Here is a 26,123-nt window from a genome sequence, read left to right on the forward strand (position 1 = left end):
CAAATACCCTTTGTCAAGACAACCTCTGGTATGTTTTGCACAAAATGGACACTTACATTCTCAGTGTCATTTTTTGGGTAAACAACAGTCGGTCCAAGATTATACCATTGCACGTTGCACCAACTACCAATCGAGACCGGATCCGCTCCTCACACACATCCTTACCATGCATTGAAAACATCTTCTGTACTTACTAATTATTATTCACGGAAGATATTCCCAACGCACGGTGGATGTGCCTGTGAGGCGCCCATTTGTGAGGAGCAGATCCCGCTTCCTACCAAGCAGGCTCCTGGATTAGGTATCTAGAAAGTAGAACCTAATAATATAAAAATCACTTCTTTCAATATCATTTCACAAGTGTTTGTTTATGGAGATTTCATTAGAAATCATGGTAACGGCCAATCCCAACCACCGGGGTTTCATCACTTGATTTACATAACCGCATTGTTGCCTTTTTGCATCATATTCTAACAGGCGCCCTCTAAAGATACAATACCTCAATTGTTTCTCTTAACAATTGTGGATATGAGAAAAAAGTCATAATGCCATACTACACGTACACAATGGAAAAGCAAAGTTAGACAACAGTGTCCTGATTTGTTACAACAAACCAACTGCTGTACCTCAAGCAAAACCAGATTTTGGGCCGCAAGAGAAGCTTAATGTAGGGCCCAAACATCATTTGTCTCTCAACACAACATAATTTGATCCATTGGTCTTCTGTATCTTAGAAATTCTTCTTAAAATTTCTGCGAAAGCTGCCTTGTCCTGCAACAATGAATCCTTTGCTAGTTAAATATTCAGAACACCAGGGAGGAACAAATATATTAACAAGGCACTCTTCTTATTTATCAAAAAAAAAAAAAACAATGCACTTCTTCCGTTGCTAGTTAGAGTAAATAACTTGATATAGAAGTACAAGTTGCAAGAAAACTTGATTTGCTCTTTTGGGTGGAACAATGTTTTAAACGCAAGGCGTTCCACTACCTAGAACGAACACAAGGAAGCACAAGCCTCCTTAAGAGGAGAGGGGTTAGGAGGATGAAGAGGAAGGGGGATCTCATTTATTATTTATTTTTAATAAAAATCTTTTATATTAAGAAAAATAAAGATGCATAACATTAGTTGAAAGGGGTGGTCTTGTCGAAGCGAAGGCAAGCGAGGCTGCATCGAAAAGGGGGCGGGGGTCTGGGGGGCGAAGCCCAGCCGAAGGGGCAGGGGGCAAACCACTTTCTTTCCCCTTATCTTTTCTTCCCTTCCTTTCCTTTCCTTTTCTTTCCTTTTCTCTTTTTTTCTTCTCTTTCTTTTTCTTTCCCTTTCTTTTCCTTTCCTATCCTTTTTTTTTTCTTTTTTCTTTTTTTTTCTATCTTTTTATATCAGATGTGCATGAGGCGCATGAGGCGTACGCCTCTTGCACCTGAAGCGTACGCCTCAGAGGTGTCAGCACCTCTGGCATACACCTCAGGGCGTTTTGGGAGCGCCGCGCCTCCAGGCGTACGCCTCCCACACCTTTTAAAACACTGGAGTGGAATAAAATATGCTAGGAAACTGTCCCAGGTTTTTCTTTAGTTTTTCTTTTTCTTTTTTTTTTTTTAGAGAGAGAGGAATGAATATAAGGTTTTTGGTGATTCTATTATCATAGGAAGCAAGAAAGAGATGGGACTTTAATAGCAGTGAAAGTGGATTAATTGGTACAAGGAGAGGCGCTGGGGAAGGGGTTAGTGGGTTTGAGAAAGGGAAGGAGACAAAGGAGTTAAGAAGACAATTGGAGATCTCAAGTTTGTGGTGTATGCATGTTTGGGGCCTCTGTTAGGTCTTATGATGATGTTAATGTTGTTTTGCTTATTATGTTGTGGGGCAGTTTTCTGTATTTCCCTCTCACTGGTGATTCTTTATCTCCCTGTATTATCTTTTATTTTTAATCAAATATTATCTTTATTATAAAAAAGTGTATTATTTGGCAAAGATGATTTCAAGCAGATGCCTAAAAAACATCAAGTTAAAAACATGTAAGAAGGTACCTCCTTTGATTTCAGTCTCGCTTTAAATTTAGCAACAAGATCCTGTGTGGTGACAGGTGCCATTTGCAACAGTACAGCCCTGATTTCATCCTCTGTGACAGGACCAGTAGGGGGTGTTGATCCAGTTGTCAAAGATGCTGACCCTTTTGGAGGCACATTACCCCTGGAAGTGGATGTGGGTTCATCCTTTACAGAAGATTTTGATTCCTGAGTGGACATGGAAATGGCAAAATCAGTGTTGGGGTAAAAAGGCATATCATGTACAGCACAGTAGAAAAGGAAAAACACTAGAAGCATAATTTGTTCGGCAAGTAGTTTCATTCCTCAAGATCTTAATACCAACTACGGGAGAAATGAGTAGATGAGCTGATAAAAATGTGTAATTAAGAAAGGGGTGATGACATACATTTTCAAACTTCCCTTTTTTTGCAGGAGCACCATTAGGAACTTTCCCATCATCCCCGGCTGATTTTCTCTTTGACTTAGACGACTTGGATGTTGAGGGTGTTCCTCGAGCAGAACCTGAAGGTACTGGTTTTGAAGGACTGCTATCAGCAGGTTCTTCTTTTGGTGAATCCTTCTGTTTTGGAGCCAGTACAGGGGACATACCCATTTCATCTTCCATCTAACCTTGTCAACAAAGAGCACTGTAAATTATGATGCCAAATACCATATTTGCCTAAATAATTTAATATTAGCTATGTCTACACCAAGGTTTAAAATATCGTAACGTATCGGGCCGTATCGTCCGATACGTACTGTTTCCATAAGAAACCGATACACGGAACATGTAAAATTCATGTGTTCCGTATCTTTTCGTATGTATTGACCAATACGGGCCCATATCGGGCCGTTTCGGATTTGTATCGGCCAATACAATCCGGAAATAAGCCGATACAAACCGAACCGTTTCAGTTTCCCTTGTTCAATTAATCTATATTTAATACCAAATCTCTCTCATTAATGTCTTCTGTTACTTATCTATTTAAGTCTAACTTCTTCATTAATTAGTTAATTACTCCTATATTTAAGGCAACTTTAAATTTAAATTTGAAATTTAGCGCCTAATTACATATCTCTCATTAATTCTATTAATTAATGACTCTCTCTCTCTCTCTCTCTCATTAATTTCGTTTTGTTAGTGTAAAAACTACAAATATTAATTTCGCCACTAAACCAATCCAATTTGTTTGGTGCAATTACATGCATTTTTAGTTTTAAGTCAACTGTTTTTCTTTTCTTAGTGGTGCTTATTAATAAATGCTGAAATTAATTATTAAAATTTATATATTAATATATATTAAAATAATTATACCGATTATTTGAAAATTGATGTATATACATTCATATTTTAGTTTTTTTGTTTTTTTCACATTTTAGTTATTCCATCATTTTTCAACGGCTACTAATTATGTATCAATATGTCACATTTTATATAAAAGTTAAATTATGTTTTTTTACATTTAAATGATTTATTTACAATCATATAAAACTTGTAAGCATTGTTAATAATACATTTTTTATGATTTTTATGAATTTCTTAACATATTTATGCGTATCTTGATTTTTCGTCTGTATCCATGCATATTCAAAACGTATCCCGATATGTCTCTTAAAATTGTCTTTCCGATACACCTTGCGTTTCCGATACTTTAAACCTTGGTCTACACCACTTTAAAGATGTTGTTAGTTCATCACAGCTTATGCTTTTAGAATATGCATCATATGAACTTACATCATCATCATCCTCCTCCTCCTCGGCATCCGAATCATTCAGTCCACCTGCTCTACCAAGCAGCTTCTTTAGCTCCTTCCCAGATTTGCTAAGCCCTCCCTCTTCTTCATTAGCTTCATCTTCATCCTCTTCATCCTGCATAAGTGTAAAGCACAAAATCCTTTCTATGAATATCCATTACTTGCGAACATACATATTAAAGAAGTAATACATTCAACATTGAGATCTTAGTATCTCTACACAGTACAGAAAAGTCAAAAACAACGAAGTGTTAGTAATACAAGGCATATCTGAAGTTATATGAATAATAAATGAAGAAGCATGCAAGATGATGACTTGAGAGGGAGTGAAATGTCAAATGGAGAACAACAGCTCATTCTATTTGATACCCATCTTGGTTTTCAAAAGGGAGTTGAACAATGAAGTCCTCAAGGTATTTTTTCCCTCCAGCCTAAACTTGATTCCTTGTCATAGTTAGCTGAGAATTCATTCTTTTTACTATCATTCTGAGCATAGTTTTCAAGGCGCCAAGGCGAGGCTGGGCATCAGGGGGGCGCCTTGTCGCCTAGGCGATGGATTTTTTTTTTTTTTTTATGTAGAAAACATAGATCCTATGGTAGTTCCCTACGTACCATAGCCATATTTCCTTAATAATTATTCATAATTTTCATAAGGTACCATAGCCATATTTCCTTGCTAATTATTCATAATTTTCATAAGAAAAGTATAGAGTTCATGTTAAAGTATAGAAAATCAACATATTCATGAGAAGAAAAAGAAGGAAAAGAAAGTTTTTAGGGTTCAATACAGCATTTAGCAATGTTTGTATTGATTAAGTCCTAACAGATGAGAAAATAATAAAAAGAAATTAGTATATAAACACACAAAATGAATATTTTAGTTTAATAGTACCTATTTTATAATTATAATGTCAAAAAATAAACAATAAAAAAGTATTTTACAATACATAGTTCAAAACTGCTTGGCAATTAGGCGAGGCAAGCCTCAAAGGGTGCCTTGTCGCCTAGACGTCAGCTTGACAACTATGATTCTGAGTTAGAGGAATCCAGAATTTGAAGATACTTAAAAGAGGATAAGGAGCTCTGAGAAGGATGGGTAAGAATGAGAATGTCGAAGTCCTCGATTAGGAGATCAAGCCCCCTATATATTGAAGAGGTTTGCCATGGAGACATGCATGGTTCAAATCATTCCAGAATGTTCCTTGCCTTTACAGAGGGAACAAACCTGGGTTTTCCTTAGGACATGTGTCCTCGGGGGACCATTGTATGGTCCTACACATGCTTTTGAGTGCCCTGAGTGTAGACACATATCCTGGGGGGACCATTGTACTATCACGTGCAACCTCCTTGACCTCCATCGCGATTCTGCCACATGTCTCGGTCCAAACAATTGTGTCAATCATGCCCAAGGCACCCCAAGTAGAAACTTGTATCAGGTGAGTACTATTTAGCCAGAGTGAGATCGTCTCGTGCAAGATCACAATATCCTAGAGGTCATGCCTAGTCTGATCCCCGTGAGTTCCCATAGGGATCCTGCTGGGTCCGGAAAAGATGCAATAGTTCAGACTCATAATGACATACTGAGGTCTCAATATAGTTGTATACTTATCAACTCTCTTACATTAGACCCCCCTGCTTAACAATGGGGGAAGCCATTTGTTAAGCAGAAACTGGGTCAGGCATTTTCACAATCAACCTTGTTTTCCTCACGTCTACTTCTAGTCTTTCCTCTATTGCCTCGTTTTCCTCTTGAAGGTGTTTCAAGGCCAGGCAGCTCGTCAGTGTATTCTGCAGTAGCTCTCTGTTAGTCTGTAAAGTTTGCAATTGGGTTACTAATTTCCTCGCTCGTTTTACTGTTTTCTTCTTTTTTTTTTTTTTGATGAATGCTTCTTCTATTACTAATATTATTCAAAATTAAAATTTATCAAAAAATATTATCCAAATCATTGAGTGAAACACAAATATAGATACAAATTCAACTCAGCCCTCCACCAAAGAGCATATACAACTAGAGATAAAAAAAGAAAGAAAGATTAAAAAAAAAAAAGCCAAATTACAAATTACAAGCTCGTCCTGTGCAACCCTAAACTAAAACATCTCTTCCCACCCCAGCACTAGTCTCACCAATGATCTAAAAGTCCAAGGAACTTGATTTTGTGATTCACCCAACAGAAGATGGTTTGACAGTCCCCTTCAACTTCCAAATTTATCAAGCTCTGCATCCTCATCAACTTTGGCCCTTGAATTAATGCCAACAATTCAGCTCTCAATGAAATTACCTTCACAAACCAGCCCTGAAAAACTACAAAGTATGTTGCCACTTTCATCCCTCACAACTCCCTCTAACCGGAAGCCCCCAGGTTGCCCAAACAGCACCCATCAAAATTTAGCTTGATCTTTCCAGCATCAGGAGGGGACCATTCAACAATCCTAGGTTGTCTGCTACATTGAAAACTCACAACAAGCTTAGCTGCCATTCCTTCAGTAAATCATTAAAGGAAACCCCTTTGAAATCATCACAAATCACTGCCCAATGAGCAGCCCTCATTTTATAAGTTCAAAAACTTCCTCCGCCTACTTATGCATTCTCCAAAAATTATTGCATTTCATTTACTCCACAATCCCCACAGCACTGCCCCCCCCCCACCCTCCCCACCCCCACATAATGCCATGAACAGATCTTCCCTTCATTCGATGCTGCTCACTCCCTCCCAAACAACAAGAAAAAAAAAAAATAGCTGCCACAGTCTAGAAGCAAAGGAACAATGCAGTAATAGGTGGCTAATGTTTTCCACACTCTTTAAGCAAAGGGCACACACAAGGTGACAGAGCCCAGTTTATTCCAATTTTTTGGGGCCTTTCACAAGTGTTGATGATTTGGTTAACAGCCACCCAACAAAAAAACTTAAGAGTTTTAAAAAAAGGATGCACATGTAAAGTTACCCCTAGTACTAGGTGACCAAACTCTTATCGACTCTTGAGGGTGACAAGGTAACATCCCGAAGTGACTTTAAAAGGGGGATTTAGTCAGTGATTTAAAAGGCACGCCTAGGCGCACAGGCGAGGCGCATTTTAGGGTATGCGCCTCACCTAGGTCCTAGGTGCAGCCCTTTCAAAAGGCGCACCAGCGTGCACCTCTTGAAAATTTGACGTTTTTTTGCTTTTTCTACTTGAAATAATGCAATTGAGTGAAAAAAGAGATTAGAGGTTTTACATGCTTGAAAATGTTTTATATGTTTGATTTTGTTTTTAAATTCTCATTTGATATGCTTTACATCTTATGTTTATGTATTTTAATTTTAGACAATAGGTTTTTTAAAATTTAAGTTTATATTTTTTATTAATATTATGTTTAATTTTTTTTATTTTTTGAATTTTCTGACATTTTTTCTTGATTTTTTAGCATTTTTTTTTATTTTTGCACCTTGCTTCAAAAAGGCACACGCCTCACCTTGTGCTTCAGGTGCAAATTGACCTCTGCGCCTTTTTTGCACCTTGCGCTTTTAAACACTAGATTTAGTTTCAGTCTCTTAAAGATCTTCTAAGTCCCAGGTTCCATTCCACCCCATTCTCAACCAAGGTTATCATTTCAGCAATTCAATAATTTTTTGAAATTGACAAATTGTAAATTCTAGGGAATGCTTGACAAAAGAGAAAGTTTCCCCATCAAGCAGTGTTTTAAAAGGTGCGTTCCAGGCTATGCGCCTCACCTAGGGTTAAGGAGCATGCACTTCAGGAAGGCACTCGCCTCTGTGCCTAGTCGTAAGCCTCGGGTCAGGCACCAGGTGGCCCACGCAAGCACCTTCTGGTTTTTTTTATTACTTTTGTATTTTTAGTTTATAGATAACTGTTTTTTATAATGAAGATAATTTTATTAAACCAGAGAATTAAGGCTTTACAGGAAACCCATGGAGAGGCACGAGCTGTTACCTCTTCTACCTAAGTATTACATCAAGTTAAGACAGGAATAAAACAGAAATAAAATTACAGTGCAGATAAAAATAAGTGTTCCCTTGAAGCCCCTTGCTTAGCCAACCCATCCGCTAAGGTATTTGCTGAACTTTCTACCAAAAGGGTGGTAACAGTCATGCTCCTTGTGAGGCAATTAACTTTCCTCAATAAGTCTTTGTATCGCAATATAGCTGAGCCTGGATCTGTCAGCCATCCCACAACAATTTTGGAGTCTCCTTCAATTACCAAATTCTGAACTCCTAATTGTTTTGCAATCTGAATACCTTGTACAGCCACTAAAATCTCAGCTCTATTAGAGTCTCCTATTCCCACAGGGCCTGAAAACAAGGCTAAGAAGGAACAAGATAAAAGTAAGTGGGAGCAATCCTCACCACTAGCCCTACAAAGTACACACCAATTAGGGGACAAGCACATGAAAGGCCTTTTCTTCTGCAAGCAGTCCAAGGTATTGATCTTACTATAAAGCACCTCCAGCAGAAAATAATAATTTTAGGTGGAAATAATCTTTTGGATGAGCGGACCATAATCTCATATCCAATCTAAGAGGGTCCAAAAAAACACTACCAAGAAGAGACAACAGGTCTGAAACACTCTCCGCACTGGTGCATCTTATGTAAGAAGAATGGTGAGAGCTGTTATCACTTATTAGTTTCTTGTCCTTTTGTATCAGAAATCTGGTGTTGGTTTTTCTCTCTTTTTGGTTGCAGGTGGCCCACCCCCAAAGTGTGCAAAGCTTGTTTAACTCTACTTCAGTGAGAGGTTTAAAAAAGAGAGGTAAAATTTTGTGGAGATGTGTAAGAGAAGCTGTATGTTGGACAGTGTGGGAGGAAAGGAATCAACAAACTTTCCATGAAAAAGAAAAGAACAAAGAAGCCATCATTGATTTAATCTATGTTAGGGTGGTTCATTAGGTCAAGTCTATGAAGCTATTTGAAGGATTTCTCAGCAAGAGATATCATTAGAAATTGGAAAGAAGTACCTTGGTCCGCTCGGTTGATTAATTCCCCTGTTCCAACTTCCAACTTGGTCTCCTCCAACTTTGGGGTTCACTAAATTGAATTTTGATGGCAGCAGCGAAGGAAACCCAGGCCCTTCAGGTATAGGTGGAGTGTTCAGGGACGAAGAAGGTCGAATTTTGGCCATGTTTTCAGGGCCTACAGGTTGGGGGGATTCTCTGAGAGCTGAAATTTCAGCAGTATTAGAAGGAATAAAAAGAGCCAAACAGCTGAATATTAGGAAGTTGCTGGTGGAGGGTGACTCTAGAGTGGCTATTAACTGGCTGCAAAAGGAAGATGTTAGTTTGTGGAAGTTCTCGAATGAAAAAAAAAAAAAAAAGAAAATTTACCAGCTCACTCAAGACATGCAAATTCAGTTTCAGTGGTCCAAGAGGAGTGCCAATTCATCCCTCAAGCCTTTACGAAAACCAAAGTCCCAACTTAAGGAAAAGGGTGAGGCAGGTGTTGGGAGAAAGTGAGAGATAGTTTTTTCCTTGAAGAGAGGGACAGGTACCGGTCCTTAAGGGTACAGAATTACTAGAGTTGACATCATACCTAACATAATTCAGAAATTGAGGGAGGATGCTCTGGATTGCTTTCCACGGAGTTGCCAACATAGCTCGACGTGATACACTAACATCCCATCCATCTTCCAATCTGCCATGTATACTAGCTATCATATCACTTCATGCCACGACCTCTCCCTTTCTAAGGGCCATTGTCCACCTCCACAACCATTTTCCTAAGAGAGCTTGATTCTTGAGAACTAGCCTTCCTAATCCCAGTCCACCCTCCTCTTTACTCCTACAAACTATTTCCTAGTTAATTAAGTAATCTTTCTTTTCCTCCCCTGGCTCCCAAAGAAAATTTCTCATTAGTCTCTCCAACTTCTTAGTCTCCCTAGTAGGAATCCTAAAGATAGAGAAAAAATAGAATGGTAGGTTTGCTAGAGTGGCTCTCAATAAAGTCACTATACCCCCTAGAGAGATGTAGTTCTTTTTCCAAGAGGCTAATCTTTTCTCAAACTTTTCCAAAACTGAGGTCCGAAAACTACTATTCTTTGGGTTAGCACAAGTGTTTTAAAAGGTGTGGGAGGCGTATGCCTGGAGGCGTGCCTCCAGGCAAGGCGCTCCCAAAACACCCTGAGGCGTATGCCAGAGGCGCTGACACCTTTGAGGCGTACGCCTCAAGCGCTTTTTTCATGAGGCTTGCTAGAGGTGTACGCCTCATGCACATCTTATATAAAACGACAAAAAAAAAGAAAAAAGCAAAAAAAGGAAAGGAAAACAAAGGGAAGGGAAAGAAAAAGAAAGAGAAGAAAAAAGGAGAAAAGAAAAGAAAAGAAAAGGGAAGGGAAGAAAAGATAAGGGGAAAGAAAGTGGTTTGCCCCTTACCCCTTCGACTGGGGGAAAGAAAGTGGTTTGCCCCTTACCCCCACACCCCCTTTTCAGCTAGAGGCGTACCCCCCCCCCTTTCAACTAATGTTATGCATCTTTATTCTTCTTAATATAAAAGATTTTTATTAAAAATAAAGAAAAAAATGAGATCCCCCCTTTCTCTTCATCCTCCTAACCCTCCTCCTCTTAGGCTATGTTTGGTTTGAAGGAAAAAGTAGGGAAAGGAAAGGAAAGGCAAGGAAACCTTTACAAACCTTGTATAGGTTTTGATATCTTTCCCTTCCTTTCCCTACCTTTTCCTTCAAACCAAACATAGCCTTAAGGAGGCTTATGCCTCTTGTGTTTTGAACTACGCCTCACGTCTCTAGGTAGTGGAACGCCTCGCATCACACCTCTGTGTTTTAAAACATTGGCTGGGACCAACATTGGGTAATGGCCTTTTTGCTTCTACCCCTTGCATGATCAAATATAGACCCTTTTTCTTTTCTTTTTTTTTTGGGTAAATTCAAATTTAGAGCATACTTTTCCATGCACAAAAAGAAATGATGGAGAAGGATTTGGCAGATGAGGCTGTGGTTGGAAGTCTCACAACTTAAATGGTCAAGAATACATACAATGTTGAGAGGAAGCTAATTCATTGTGCATGTTTCCATGATTCATGAAGAATATAATCACATCAAATTCCAAGAAAAAAAAAGATAAATGTTAGGAAGAACCTTGCAATAGCTAGTAAGAATGACTTCATCACCATCTTCTAAAAGACCCCCCCCCCTTCAACTAATGTTATGCATCTTTATTCTTCTTAATATAAAAGATTTTTATTAAAAATAAAGAAAAAGTGAGATCCCCCTTCCTCTTCCTCCTCCTCTTAAGGAGGCTTATGCCTCCTTGAGTTTATGAGGCTTACGCCTCTTGCATTCTGAACTACGCCTCACGCCTCTAGGTAGTGGAATGCCTCGTGTCACACCTCCGTGTTTTAAAACATTGGTTAGCACCTAGAGGGAGACCTAGGTACTACAAGGGCCAAGAAGAAATGGGACAACCTAAACAATCCGCCACAAACTCAAGAACCCTCCCATTCATATTAACACCTACCACACAACTCTTGTCTAAGTTTATCTTCAAATTGGAGACATTCTAAAAGTAATGTACCAAGGCTCTAAGATTCCTCACTTCTCGCCTATCACCCCCTTCATAGAAGATTATGATGTCATCGACAAACTGTAGGTGGGTCATCCAGACATTGTTCCTTCCTACCCTCCAACCTCTCACTTCCTCTTCCCTATAGGTGAAAAGAAATATCTCCAAATCCACAACACCCAAGGACCTCCAATAAGAAGCTCCAATCCACAAGATCATAGGCCTTTTCTAAATCCAGCTTACAAGAAAAACCTTGATTTCCCGACTTTCTCATGTCCTCCACATACTCATTTGCTATTAAAATCTGATTTGGTATTTGCCTTCCTTCCACGAAAGCACCTTGTGCTTGACTAATGAAGGAGGGCAGCACTACTCAAACTCTCACAGATAGCACTGCAGCTAGGATTTTATAGATGCTTGTCACCAAGCTAATCGGCCTAAAATCCTTTGGGTCCTTTGCATCTATCTTCTTTGGGATTAGGGCTAAGAAGGTAGCATTAACTCCAGGGTTTACCTTATTCTTGTCTGCAAATTCCTAAAACACCCCTACAAGGTCTTCTCTAACCACATCCCAACAGTCTTGATAGAAAGCCATGGTGAAGCCATCTGGATCAGGTGCTTTGGATCTATCCATTGAAAACATTGTTTGTATGATCTCTTCACTAAAATCCCTTTCTAACCAATTTACTTGTTCTTCAGACAACCAAGTTCAATCCATTCCTTCCAATATTGGCCTATTATTCAACGATTTCCTATAGATTGATTTGAAATTATCCACAAACAATCCAGCTATCTCATCTTGGTTTGTGACTTCCTCTCCATTCACCTCTAAGTTAGCCACAAAATTTTTTCTTCTCCTCCCATTAGCTAATGCATGGAAGAATTTTGTATTTCCATCCCCTTAACCCATTTGTGTCTTGACTTTTGCCTCCAAGAAATTTCCTCTCTCTACCTAGACACCAAAGGATCCAAAATCCTTTGGGCTTCTTTGGAATCTGGTTCCTCAATCCTGGACACCAAGTTAGTTTTTTTCTCCTCTATCCTTCTAAAGTGCTCCCTATTCCACTCCTTGATTTTGGATCTCAATCTTTTTAGCTTTTTGTGGAATCTCACTCCCTTCCACTTCACCCGTCTCAAATCTTCTCTCCACCATTCCCCAACCAAGTGCACAAAGTCTAGGTGAGTTAACCACATATTCTCAAATCTAAAAGGTCGTGGACCGGAGCCTAGATTTTCAAGACTTATCAGGACTTAACTGGATAGGGCAGTGATCAGAAGCGACTCTAGGTAAAGCTCTAGCCACCAAATTCCTCCAATGGTTCTCCCACTCTTCATTAAAGAGGAATCTATCTAGTTTTGAGCAAAGGGGATTTTCTTGGAAATTAGACCACCTGAAATTGGCTTATAAGAGGGGTAAATCCTTTAGGCCACACATACTAATCAGTTCATTGAACTTTCTCATGCTGGTCGTAACTGATCTTTGGGGGTTATTAGATTCATTATAAAACCTAATTACATTGAAATCCCCCCCAGACACCAAGGACCATCCCATAGACCTTGTATACCATATAACTCTTCCCACATCTCACATCTCATTCCTTTCTCTATGAGTGTTTGGCCCATAGACATTGGTTAGAACCCAGGTGAAACCATCCCCTACATTCCTGAACTTTAAAGACACAGAAGTAACTAGACCTCTAGAGGCTCCCCAAGGAGCCGAAGTCCAACAAACTCCTCTTGATCTCCACACACTTCTGACCCATCTTCTGTCCAATTCTGCCAGCTTGGTTTCCTATAACAACACTATGTCCGATTTCTCTCTTCTTAGTAAATCTTTAATTGCCCTTCTCTTTCTTTCACTCTCTAGACCTCTCACATTCCAGCTGATGATTTTCATTGAAAAACTTCTTTCCCCTTCCCAACAGACTCCACCTTATAGCAGAACCTTTCTTCTTTCCCTTCTACCACTGAATACAATGTCACCCTCAATGTCTGAGATTAATCTTCCTGGTTGATACACTGGCTTCGGCCTCTTCCCCCCCCCCCCCCCCAAATTATAGCTTATGTCACAATCCTTCTTCTGAAGAGGTTACCACTCACTCCCTGTGATCTAATCCCTCCTTCTCTTTATACTCCTCTAGCAATGCACAAATCTGCTCCCATGTCTTCTCTAGTTCCACTCGGGATGTTGGAGCATCTGTTTCAAGCACAGGAGGCACATTAGTAACCAAAAACGAATGGACAACAATACCTGTGTTGTTGGGGACCAAGGGGGCATCTTCCGAGGGAAGGGAACCAGCATAAGGAGGCAGGCCTAAACCTGTTCCCTGTGATTGGATTCGTATTGGAGAATTTACAGTATGATTCAATACCCTGTCAACTTTAACAACCAAGCTCGTCTTCCGGTGTTGCCCATTTTCTGGTGTTACATTACAGATCAAAGTGTTAGGCTCTTTCCCTTCCAAAACCATATCCTGTTTTTGTGAATTATTCTCACTTGAGCCACAACCGTGGTCTTCACAGGCTGATCCATTATTCTCACAACATCATCCTCAATTGTTTGTGAATTAGCTTCCTTTCCCTCCTGAAAAAGTACTTCCGTGCCCACACTATCTTCCTCAAAAACATTACTCGAGTTGCTCAGGTCGATGCTCCCTAAGCTTACCGTATCATCTAAGTCAGTATCACTAAAGTCTTCCTCAGAGTGATCATCCTGCCTAAACTCCTCTAAATCACTTCACCTGATACTCCTTGGGTTGCGCTTTTCCGGCAACAATCTATTTAATCTTGCCGACGCAATCCATTGCAGTGAGCTTCCAGGAAGAGAAAAGTTCGATTTCTCTGACTTTCAGGCTGTTGTGCTCGAAGAAGAAGAAAATAGATGGTCCTTACCATCTATCGTCACCACTCCCCTGGTCATGTGACCCTTTAAGTTAGACTTGGGTCCCTTTGATGGGCTGATAAGCTTCGGCCCATAAATTGGTCTAATATCTTGCTCCACCTGTCCCACCTTAAATGGGCCCATAGCAGTTGGCCCACTAGGAGTTTTCTCCCCTAGTCTGTTGGATAGCCCATTTTCTGAATTCTGGGGCCCACCTATCTGAGAGGGCCCACTCATATTTGCCTGACCTAGATTGGGTAGAGATCGGGCCCTACTTATTTTTAATGGACCCAACGGTACAACTCCCCTAAATTCCTTTGACTTCGGTCCAAAGGAGTTGACTGCCCCCTTTTAACGCCATTTGTTACAGCTAAAGCATATGATCTGTCAGACACCCAGCTATTACCTTGTTGATCACGTCTAGGCTTCCCATCTTCAGCAAGGCTTTCGAATTTCTAAAAGCTTGCTCACCCTTTTTTGTGTAATTGTCTCTTCCTTGCATGTCTACCAACCCCTTGCTGCCACATAAGGTTTCTTCTTCAACCTTGCTGTCTTCCTCCCTTTGAGCTTCCCTCCACAGTTCAGCTTCTATGGAGGAAGCCAACCAGACCACCAAGAAAGCACCTTCAACTCTCAAGTTCACTTTCCTGGGGATCTCCTCGGGCTTGACTCCATTTAATAGGATTGCTGCAGACCTGAGATCTCCCCAAAAAGCACCAGCCAGTCTTTCTCCACACAATACTGCAATGGCTTCTGCTACATCATTCCAAAGATGGAATGGTAAACCAACCACACGCACTATCAGCCCTTCCAGAATTGAGGAATCCTTTGAATTTGATGAAGGAGACCACCTGAAAATGTTCACTGAGCCAAGTTAATCCTGCAGACACACAGCCTCAACTTCTGGCTTGTTATCCAGAGGATCAAGCAAAGATTTGCACCCATCAAAAGGCGTTCAACAATCAGCTTGTTGGTCCACTCTCCTTTTTCCGCCAATACCAGTAGTGCCACTGTATTTCCAGCTTGCACCAAGGTAGAAACCATCTGGTTGGGGGGTTCAAGGTTCACTACCGTCTTCGAGAGATCCTCCCTTTCCTTCTTTTCTATAACTTTTTCCATTTCTGTTTTCATCCTTGACAGAAAATGTCTGTAAACCACTCTACCACATTCAATCCTACCAACAACACCATAGCCATCTTAGCTTCCCAGATTTTCAAGCTGATCTGCCCTCTGATTCTTAGTTTTTCCAACAGAAAGTTCTTTGCCTCCACCTTTAGAGATTTTCTCCACCGATTGGCCTCCATGAAGTTCTTCTCCTCCATTTTTTTAACCCTTCCCCAACTAGAAATGAGCTCCATCAGAAGACAAATATTCACGGTTTCAAAAGTCAGACAGCATTTAGTTTATAGATAACTGTTATCATATATAAAAGGTCTTTTTCTTTTATTTTTTTACATCTATTGCATACCATATAGTAAAAATAATAGAAAAATAGTTGGAAATCATCAAAAACTTCCTAAAGTAAAGAGGAACAGTTGTTTGTCCAAGACTAAGGCTCCAGTTTTCTTCCAACGGCAGATTCAATCAAAAATAGGTATTCTTCCAGAACTGTTTTGGACTGTAAAACAGGGCCTCTGCCCTAGTCGTCACCTTCTTCTTCTTCGTTTCTTTCTTTCTTAGTTTCAATCGAAATAAAGCAGGGCCTTCTTCCCTGTTCGTTTCTTCTTTTTTTTTCCTCACCGGTTTGCACCGAAAACAGGGCGGAGCCCCTCTTTATTACTTTCTTTCTTGTTTTTTTTTTTTCTTCCACAGGTTTCTACATTAAAACAGGGGCAGATTTTCCTTTCATCATCATCAGTTTTACCCTAAAAACAGGGGTTCCACCCGTCTTCTTCCTTCCACTGATTTTATCCTTTTACACGTTATTTATTTCTTTCTTCTACTGATTTGTTTTAGTTTTCCTCTCATTTTTATACTAAAACATTGATTTTTTTCTTAGACTCATAATAGGTTTTGTTGTGATCTTGACATCTTGTGGATTCACATCACATTCAGTTGAGGTAAACACACTTATTTTCCATAGTTCTGATGTATCTGTGTTTAGTTTTTATTTTTTTATATTTTTCAATAGTCATTCTTGTAACTTAATAATTAATTTAATTTTTTTCATTGATTTAAGGTTAAGGTGCTTCCACAGTTTTGTGCATGAATATTTAATAAAAAATGGCTGATGTGGGTGCTAGTTAGGAAGAAAGCCAAGGAACTCAAGGAAATAGAAGAGATCCAGCTTGGAAATATTGTCACTTGCAAGTAGGGGTGGCCACGAGCCGAGCTTCTTATGAGCTATTCGAGCTCGGCTCGTGAAAAGCTCAGCTCGGTTCGGTTTAAACTGAGCTTCGAGCCGAGCTTGAGCCTGATATATAGGCTCGTTTGCTAATTGACTCAAGCTCAAGCCTAGCGAAGCTCGGCTCATGAGGCTCGCGAGCCTGGTATAATAAATAAATATTTTTAGTATATACATACATACATATACATATAAATATATATAATAAATAATTTTTATTTTACATAATAATATTTTTATTTTTTATATATAATAGTAAATAATTTTTATAATTATTATTTTTTGTATGTAAAATAAAAAATATTTTTATATGTATATTTTTTATTTAAAAAAAAAATCGGCTTGCAGTCGAGCTCGAGCCGAGCCGAGCTCGAGCTCAAGTCTCTAGCTCGAATTGAGCTCGAGCCTATATCAATTTCAGCGAGACGAGCTCGAATAGCCAAGTATTCAGCTCAAATCCAACCCTACTTGCAAGATCCCAAGAACACCAGTGACATGTAATTTTTGTCGAGGCAAGTTCAAAGCCAGGATCGAGGCAGGTGGACAACTACCACCCCTCTTGTCCCCAGAGTTTCATGTTTCCCCAAAACCCACCCCAAACCCGATGAATAGTTAAAGGGAAAAGCCCCACAAAGACAGGTTAAATTTCCATCTCTATTGGTGTAATAGTCTATAGGTGATAGGGTTAGTAATGGTGCAGATATCATGCAAACTGAATTCTTGGCTATACAACAAAGTGTTGGATTAGCGCTTTTTCTATGTTGGATGACATTAGGAGCAAGGCTTCCTTTTATATGTCTTCATAAGTTAATTGGAGCAATGATAAGTTCATAGGGGTGGGCATGGGTCGGTTCGGTTCGGTTCCAATGGCAGAAACTGGAACCTTACCCTATAGGGGTCGGTTCCAAGTTTTTGGAACTAGAACCTACCCTGTAAAAGTCAGTTCCAAGGTCGGTTCTAGCCTTAGCAGTTTCGGGGTCAGTTCCAGGGTCTACCCATGGAACCTGTTCTTTCTTTACTCTTCCCCTTCAAAAAAAATGAAATATATCCTTTAAAAAAATGAAAACAAATGATCAAATCACTAAACTAACTCAATGGTAAAGTGAGACCATGGCAATTGTAACCATGAGTGCTTGGGTTCAAATCTTCACATCCTTAAGAATATTTTGGAATTTATTTCAAGGCAAGTTTGGTTCCAAGGCCGGTTCATTAGGTCGGTTTGGATAGGGTAAACCCCTAGACCTTGGAACCGACCTAGGTGAAGGTCGGTTCTAAGAATTTGGAACCAGACCCTACCTTGTAACAAATTAGGTGGGGTCGGTTCAAGGCCAGTTCGAGGTCAATTCCAAGAATTTGGAACCAGACCCTACCTTGTAACAAATTGTGTCTACAGAACTGCTTCCCAGTGCCTAGACATAATCTTCTACTTTGACCAACTCTTTAAATAGTCTACAAAGTTTATATAGCAATCCATCAAGCCATGGACGGTGATTTAAAAGGTGCGCCTAGGCGCACAGGCGAGGCGCATTTTACTGTATGTGCTTTACTTAGATCCTAAGCACACCATTTTCAAAAGGTGTGCGCCTAGTGCACCTTGCACTCCAGTCCAGACGTGCGCATTTTGAAAATCTGTGCATTTTTTCTGTTTTTTTTTTTTTCTGTGCGTGTGTTTAGCAATTGGGCCAAGGGCTCCACCCCCAGACCCCCAATCAAGCCCCTTGAGGCAAGCCCATATTTGCCAATGTTGATCATTCATTCATCCTGGTAAAAGATATTTTTAAAAGACACTTAATGTTTAGGCTTGCCTTGAGGGGCTTGGTACAAAGGCAGCTCGTAGAATCAAGAATGCATAATGTTTAATATCACATTAGCTATTTGAAGTAATGCAATTGGGGAAAAAATAAAGATATTAAAAGCTTCCATGCTTGACTCCTACGATTATTATGAGTTTAGAGTCTACAAATAATGTATGGATGTTTTACACAAAGGCAATGAATTTTATTGAGTTTTCTTCAGCTTATGCTAGCTATGGTGAGTGGTTCCCATGCCCTAGAGTGATTCTAGGCACCCTGTGAGTGATTCTAGGTATTTTCTATCTTCTTTCTCTCCCTATTTTCTCTCTTATCTCTAAGGACTAGAACTAAGCTGGTTCTACATCAAAGGCCCTACAAAATTGCATCACGAACGACACACGACCTTCCATGCTATTTTGATAGACAATTCTCAAATCCACCATTTTGACCATCCGCTCCATCATGAGCCACTTTGTCAAGTATACACTAGTCTGATTAAGGTCTTGGATAACTCAGCTGGTCCTACATCAAAGACCCTACAAAATTGCATCATGAACGACACACGACCTTCCATGCTATTTTGACAGACAATTCTCAAATCCACCATTTTGACCATCCGCTCCATCATGAGCCACTTTATCAAGTATACACTAGTCTGATTAAGGTCTTGGATAACTCCCTCATCCTCAAGTCTCCATTGGTGGAAAAAAGGGCAGAGCCAAGATCTAGTTTAGAGATGAAGGGTGTCGAATTGGTGATGGTGATTGTGAAGATGCAACTCACGGTTTTGGCCTAGCAATTTTGTGATTTTTTTTTTGATCAATAACAATGAACTTTTGTTAATAAGGAACTAGATAATTAGAGTTACAAAGGAGGGAGCTAAATAGTCTTAACTCCCAACTATCCAAGGTACATCCTGACCATGAAGCAATTACAATTACAATTACAAAACAACCCAGAACATAGTATTCCTGTTTACCCCTTGTTTAGCTAAACCATCTAACAATGCATTTGCAATTCTCTTTACCCATGTACAATGTATTTCCATGTCCTTGGTGAGCCACTTGAATTTCCTCTTTTCATTGTTGTATCTCCAGAGCATAGAACTGTCCTCTGGTAGCCAATTCACCACAATTTCAGAATCACCTTCTATAATCAGCTTTTTAATATTCAGTTCTTTGGCCCTTTGTATCCCTTCAATAGCTCCTAGAACCTCAGCCCTCAAAGTCTCTCCTACCCCAATCGGACCAGAGTACATAGCAAGGCCATGGATTGCCTATGCTGCTACCATCGAAATTCAGTTTGGTGAACCCATGAGGTGGAGGTCTCCAGCAAAAGTTTATGTTCTTCCTGCTTGAGCCTATTTCTGCAATCTCCTTCCAGCTCCTTATGGCTAAGTGGAACCATTGTCCATTCTAGATTTGGCGATTGATGCACCGAGGCACAAGAAGCTTGGGTTGTGGCAACCAAGTTCTGTTGTCAAGTCACTAGGAAATGACTTTGTTCAACCTGATCTAGCCTTTCTTGCTACTTCTCTTCTGTTCTGCTGAGTCTTTCTTTAAGTTCATAGGGTTTCCCAACTAGGCTGGCCCAATTGTCATCAAGTTCGTCCTTGCTAGTTAAAGGGACCTCAACCTCAAGTGCTAGAGGAGTTGGTTTTGTTTCCTCAACTGCCAATGGTTATGGCTGCTCGTCCTATCGTGGAATTGCTCTTCTTGGTGGCATACCTCTCCTAAGATGGAACTACAACCAGAGATTCTTGATGTAAGAGGATAAGGAGAACTAGGAAGAATGGGTAAGAATGTCGAAGTCCTCGATTAGGAGCTCGAGTCCCCTATTTATAGGAGAGGTTTGCCATGTAATCATTCATGGCTCAAATCATTCCAAAATGTTCCTCACCTTTGTGAGCAGAGGGAACAAATCTAGGGGTTTCCTCGAGTAAGGAAGTGTGTCCTAGGGGAACCATTGTACCATCCCGTCCATGCTTTTAAGTGCCCCCAGGGTGGAGACACATGTCCAAGAGGAGCCAACTACCAAACAATGCCACATGCAACCTCCTTGACCTCCCTTGTGATTCCGCCACGTATCCCAATCCAGGCATTTGTGTTAATTGCATAAGGCGCCCCAAGCAAAAACTTATATCGAGTCCCATAGGGGTCTCACTAGGTCTGGAAAAGATGCAATAGTTCAGACTCACAAAAACACATTAAGGTCTCTTACAGGCACCAAGCCTGCCCTTTCCCTATCAAGAAGGTTTAGTGGATGTGGTAAAAAGAAATGATTCCTCAAATTTTTTTCCCTAAGAATCAACAATTTTGAGGCATTTAAGGAAATCTTTGGTTTCTCGGGAAAAAAAAAATACATTTGGTGAAAGAATGCTGATATGGCATCTTTATTTATTGCATATCAGGTGTTACATATTTTAGGTTTGGACATTATTGGCATAGATACATCACTACCGTGTCAGAAATCACTTCTAGAATCCTTCCCTCAATTCCAAGAAGCTATTTATTGGAGATTCAAGAATCATCCCTGAACATGAAAATTGAGAGTGCTCAATTCCCCTACTGTTCTTTTGAGCAATTAGCTTGACAAATGTGATTTCTCAGAGTAATTTGGTGAATAGGCTGATTGGCAATATGAGAAAGTGGAATAAGTGAATCAACACCGCTTACAAAACACCCCTTTAGTGTAGGGATACAATTGAATCGAGCTTTAGTCAAATGGTTCAAGCTCAAGTTCAATGCTAATCAAGTTTGAATCTCAAGGTAAGCTTGATTAGCTATTCAAACTCGAATTCAACCATACCATTCTCTTCTGAACATTAACAGTGGTCAAGAAAGCACCCACATTGCAAAACCTAGCAAAACCAGGAAGATATGAACTTCATGTCAACTATGAACATCTCATCACCTCAAGTAGCAAGAATAGCTGGCTATACAGGTTGAATTAACTTCCATGCTAGATTGCACAGAAGAGAGGTGATGGTTTTCCTCTATGAATTCTGATGTAGCTTGTAAACTAGTACTTTTCAATCAAAACAAGGGTGGGAGAACAGTTAGCAAAACAAACCTGTTTGATTTCTGGAGGAGCAGGAACCTCAGGGGCTAGGTCTTCTCTCTCCTCAGGGTCATTACCCACAGCTTCATCATCATCAGTGAAAATTTCTTCATGCTCCCAATCATCACCTAGAAAGGGCCAGCAGAAAAACCAAAACTAAACAACCTTTTGTTTGAAGATAACTCTTATGGTACAACTATCAAGGTAATTAATTAGAGAATATATTAGCACTGATAACTCTTCATTGCAACAACTTGTTAAGTAGAACTTTTCTTCCTTAACTAAATTTCATGAAAAACAAAGATAAACAGATCATGCCCAAGCTTTAAGGTAATAAAATATGCAAACAAGACAGGTTCTCACCCTTCTCAATATCATCATCATCCAAATCAAGATCACCTCCTCTTGGACCTTCTTCATCATCATCACCAGCTAATTTTCTGAGTCCAAGTCGATTTTTCCTTGCCTCCTCTTCTTCCTCATCTTCTTCTCCCCTATCTGAGGCATTGCCTTCATCCTCATCACCAGTTGCTTTTTTACGTCCTCTCCCACCACCCCCACCACCCCCACCACTTTCCTTGTCATCAAACTTCTCTACTTCACCAAAAGCAGCAGGTCCATTATTTGCTGCTTTCATCATCCATCTTTGATATCCATCTGCAGTTTTCCTCCTGTTCTTCATCTTCTCTTCAGCTTCTTCTAAGGTAAGTTGCTTATACTGAGCAACTTTGTTAAAGTTGTACCTAAGGATGAAAGCAACCAAGCATCCATTACTAACATAGTTAAAAAATTGTTTTTCCTATCAATACCATAGCTGCAAAGTAAAAACTAATACAATGGAATTTATATTGGATCATCAATTATATACTGTCTATTGATAGTTGATAGAAATAAGCAATATTCTCAAAAAGAAAAATTGTGTGCTCTTATTGGATTTGAAGTTACAAGTGCGTGAAAGAACATAAATAGCAATGTTCCACATTCTACAAAGAAATCATTAAACTGAAGAAGACCCGGTACATTATTACTTTTACACATAAGCAATCATTAAAATCTACTTGTCAGATGAAGACAGTGAGAAGAAAAGAATATAGAGCTCTCTCTAATCTCAAACATAATTTAAGGTTGCATATGTTGGTATACATACCAAGAACCAGCAGGGATAGCAACAAACTCCTTTCCTTGCATCATGAGCAGATAATAAGTTGCCGATTGTGAACCCTCAAGCTGACCATGATACTGAGATTGGCCTGTCTCATCCTCCAAAAGCCAAGGCTTATTCTTGTACTTCTCCTATTTGACACATTTCCAAACATTGTTAGCAATCAATAATACAGAAAATAGAAAATAAAATGGAATATCAGAAGGTGAGAAGTAATAAGCAGTAAACAATAATAGGTAAGACTAGCTCTCAAAAGGGTCAAAGGCATTAGTATAGTATGATGAGGAGTAATTTGGTCCTCCTAATCATTTAGCGAAACGTGGCTTCCGGATGACACCCCGGCACTAAATCAGCAGACCAGCTCGGTAAGTTAGCTTGGAGCACCTCGCTCAAGCCGACCTTCACCTCGGCGTGACCGAGCTGGCAGAACCATAAGATTACAGCGACCTGTCCCAGGATTCGACCGAGCTGAGAGGACCTAAGGCAACCTGCGAGGAAGAGCTCCCTAACCGCCCCCAACAGTTCGCCACCAAAAGCACCGATAACACGACCATTAGAACGACTCACTGTGTCGCTTGCCTCGACTTCACTTAGACGAACCGTAACTCCCGCAAGGATCTCTCAACTGGCACCTTAATGCGCCAGGAAAATAGGAAAACAACTCCACAAAGAGCTCAAGACAAGACTGTTACCCTGAACCCCCTGAGTCCAGCGACCTATATAAGGCGCCCAGATCCACCCAGAAAGGTACGCGCACTAATATTCTCGAGCTCCCTCACACTCTCAAAGAAATATTCATACACTTACTGACTTAAGCATCGGAGTGCCCTCCCTAGGTAAAAGATACCCGGGCACTCTCATCCCTCTCTGTCGTTTGCAGTACGTTTCAGCTCGAACACATCAGCATCAACTCGGCTTAGCGAACCTCCACGTTAGAGTCTGAGTCGTCTGCCACAAGGGAGCTTCCAGATTGCACGACATCATAGTACATGGCCATCAAATCCATAATTTCTGTTCAATATATATATATATATATATGTGTGTGTGTGTGTGTGTGTGTGTGTGAAACCTGAATATTTCAAGCCTGCATTACCAAGATACTTAGGCTCACCTACATGAGAAAGCAACTAGTCAGCTAGGTGTAAGGTGATCAAACTAGGTTTCTAAGCTCCTGCTCGATGACACCTAGTTGAAAATTTAAAATAATAAATAAAAATAAAATTATAGGTAGAAATCCCCTCATTATGTAATATAATAGCACTGTCCAATTAAAAAAATGGCCACCACCCAATATTAATCCCAGCTATTTTGGGTCTTGGAAGGGGTAGACTGGGTATGGTCCTAACCTTTGGCGTTTTATTTAACACAAAGTGGTCACCCTCTGACTCAAATCCACATTCTCATGCATGACAGCCTGAGATTTTACCATTACACTAAGTAATTGCCCTTGTACAGTTAGAATAAGTGAAACTAGGTATAGGTGATTTCAGAGCCCCATAGACCTGATCAACTCAAAAGCTGAGCACAAGGCTTCTTATTTCTCTTGGGTACTTCTCTCCAGGAAACCTGTCAAGGCTACATCATCAATCCACAGAAAATGAAACAAAAACCTTGGGGGAAGCATATAAATGTATGCTTGCTATACATTAAAATAATAAATGAATAGTACTTCCACTTATCAGCACCTGAAATGATCATAAATTAACTCTTCAAAATCATAAAAATAAACTTCCAAGACTCTCCACACCAAGAATCCTTCCAGAAATAGACATGTGCACCCTTACCTGGTTGTGAATCCCATATGGCATGCAAGCCAACTGGAATTCCCAGTCCAAAATCAGTTTGGTCATACTTGCCCTTAATCACTTGCTCACATGTCCTGTCCTGTTCCCTCCACATAGATAGTTCTTTTTTTTTTTTTTACCTCTGTGTAGATAATGAACAAATATGGTGAGAGGGGGCATTCTTACCTGAGTCCACTCCCTAACCTTAAAGGCACACCTGAACTTTTTGTTCACCATCACCGAAGCACATGTGTTAGTTACACGCATCTGAACCAAGTCACAAAATCATTCATCAAAACCCACTTTATGCAGAACTTTCAAAAGGGTACACCAATCAACACGATCATACGCTTTCAACATGTCCATCTTAAGGAGGAAGAGGCCCACCTTACTTTCTTTGACTTCATTATCAGCTGAATTTAATGCACGATCACCAAGCTATCAAAGACTTGCTTGCTGGAAATGCATGCATTCTGGTAGTTCCCCCTAACTTTACTAAGTAGAGGCTCCATCTAGCTTGAAAGAATGTTTGCAATTATCTTATATGATACATTACAAAGACTTATTGGGTGGAAATCCCCCCATCCCACCTCTAGATTCTCATTCTTAGGGATGAGGATGAGATTAGTGGCTTTAACTGCATTTGAAAGTCTTCTCTGTTTACAAGCTTCTTGCACAAAGGCCACCACATCGTTGTTGATCACCTCCCAGTTGTTCTGGTAGAAGATGGCCAGTTGTCCATCTGGACCCGAAGCTTTAAGGGCTTCAAGGCTGAAGACTGCTCTCTTAACCTCATTGTGGTTAGGTACCTCATACAGTAATCTATTTTCTAATTCTGAGGTGCAAACCTCTCCAAACACACCCTCCAATCTTTCCAAGTTAGGCTTGGAAGAAGAGAAACAGTCTTTTCAAGTACCTCTCCTACATATTTTAAATAGTATTCTCAAAAGAGAAGGAAGATTGTATTCTCTTTTGAGATTTACATTAGTATTCTCAAAAGAGAACGAATATTGTACCTGAAACTTCCAAACCTAGTATTTAATGATTCCTTATTTCACAGCACCGACATTCCCACCAATTGCTACACAAGTTTTCAATTTTGGCTTATTTAGAGCACAGTTTACCCTCACTCACCAAACCGGGTCTTTTAGTTGTAAAGTTAGCACTCACATCAAGGGAAACTCAACCAGTTCACCCACTGGCCTGGTTCAGCTACTTACTCTCTTGTTTTTTTTTTTTTTTTGAGAAAATTTAACCAAGATTTATTGGGAATAAAAGGTGGTGGTGGTGGGGGGGGGGGGGAGGGAACAAGAGGAGATATACAAAACAGGGAGGGAACCCCTACAAGTTACAAAGGAGGAAGCTTGTCGCTATACAGATGCTCCAAATACACACCAAATTTAGCTAGGCCATCTGCAGTATGATTGTATTCCCTAGGAATCCAAACTAAGTTAACATTCAATCCATCCAAAGAATCCCAAGCTTCAGTCAGATAGTGATAAAGTCTCCAAGGGCCCCCTTTTTTGTCTCTTAACCATTTTATTGTATTTGCTGAATCACCTGCAATGATCAAATTCTGAATACCCAAATTCTTAATTATCCTGATTCCGGTGAGAGCAGCCATCACTTCAGCCTTTGTGGAGTCGTCCCAACCAATTGGGCCACTAAAAGTCCAGCAGATATTGCCCCTTTCGTCCCTTACTGTACCACCAATACCCGCAGAACCCGGATTGCCTAAGGCACAACTGTCAAAATTAAGGGTTATCACACCTTCACTGATAGAAACAGGATGCCTCAAGGGAGTTTGCTGAAGATG

The 26,123-nt window shown here is 40.0% G+C and overlaps 1 protein-coding gene across 2 annotated transcripts in view; it reads right to left on the reverse strand.

The window, feature by feature from the left end:
• Positions 1 to 363: 363 nt before the first annotated feature.
• The window catches only part of LOC104606534 (transcription initiation factor IIF subunit alpha-like), a 30,714-nt gene continuing 4,954 nt past the window's right edge, over positions 364 to 26,123 (reverse strand). For both annotated transcript variants that reach the window (XM_010271794.3, XM_010271792.3), the window contains exons 4-10: positions 22,509 to 22,654; positions 21,725 to 22,104; positions 21,374 to 21,489; positions 3,760 to 3,894; positions 2,431 to 2,649; positions 2,025 to 2,231; positions 364 to 771 (exon numbers count right to left, since the gene is read on the reverse strand). In XM_010271794.3, coding sequence (XP_010270096.1) covers positions 682 to 771; positions 2,025 to 2,231; positions 2,431 to 2,649; positions 3,760 to 3,894; positions 21,374 to 21,489; positions 21,725 to 22,104; positions 22,509 to 22,654 — 1,293 coding nt within the window. In that variant the 3' untranslated portion in view covers positions 364 to 681. The remainder of the gene's footprint in view (positions 772 to 2,024; positions 2,232 to 2,430; positions 2,650 to 3,759; positions 3,895 to 21,373; positions 21,490 to 21,724; positions 22,105 to 22,508; positions 22,655 to 26,123) is intronic.

Source organism: Nelumbo nucifera, chromosome 1, assembly GCF_055504915.1.
Source record: "Nelumbo nucifera cultivar China Antique chromosome 1, China Antique-T2T, whole genome shotgun sequence".
Classification (NCBI taxonomy): domain Eukaryota; kingdom Viridiplantae; phylum Streptophyta; class Magnoliopsida; order Proteales; family Nelumbonaceae; genus Nelumbo; species Nelumbo nucifera.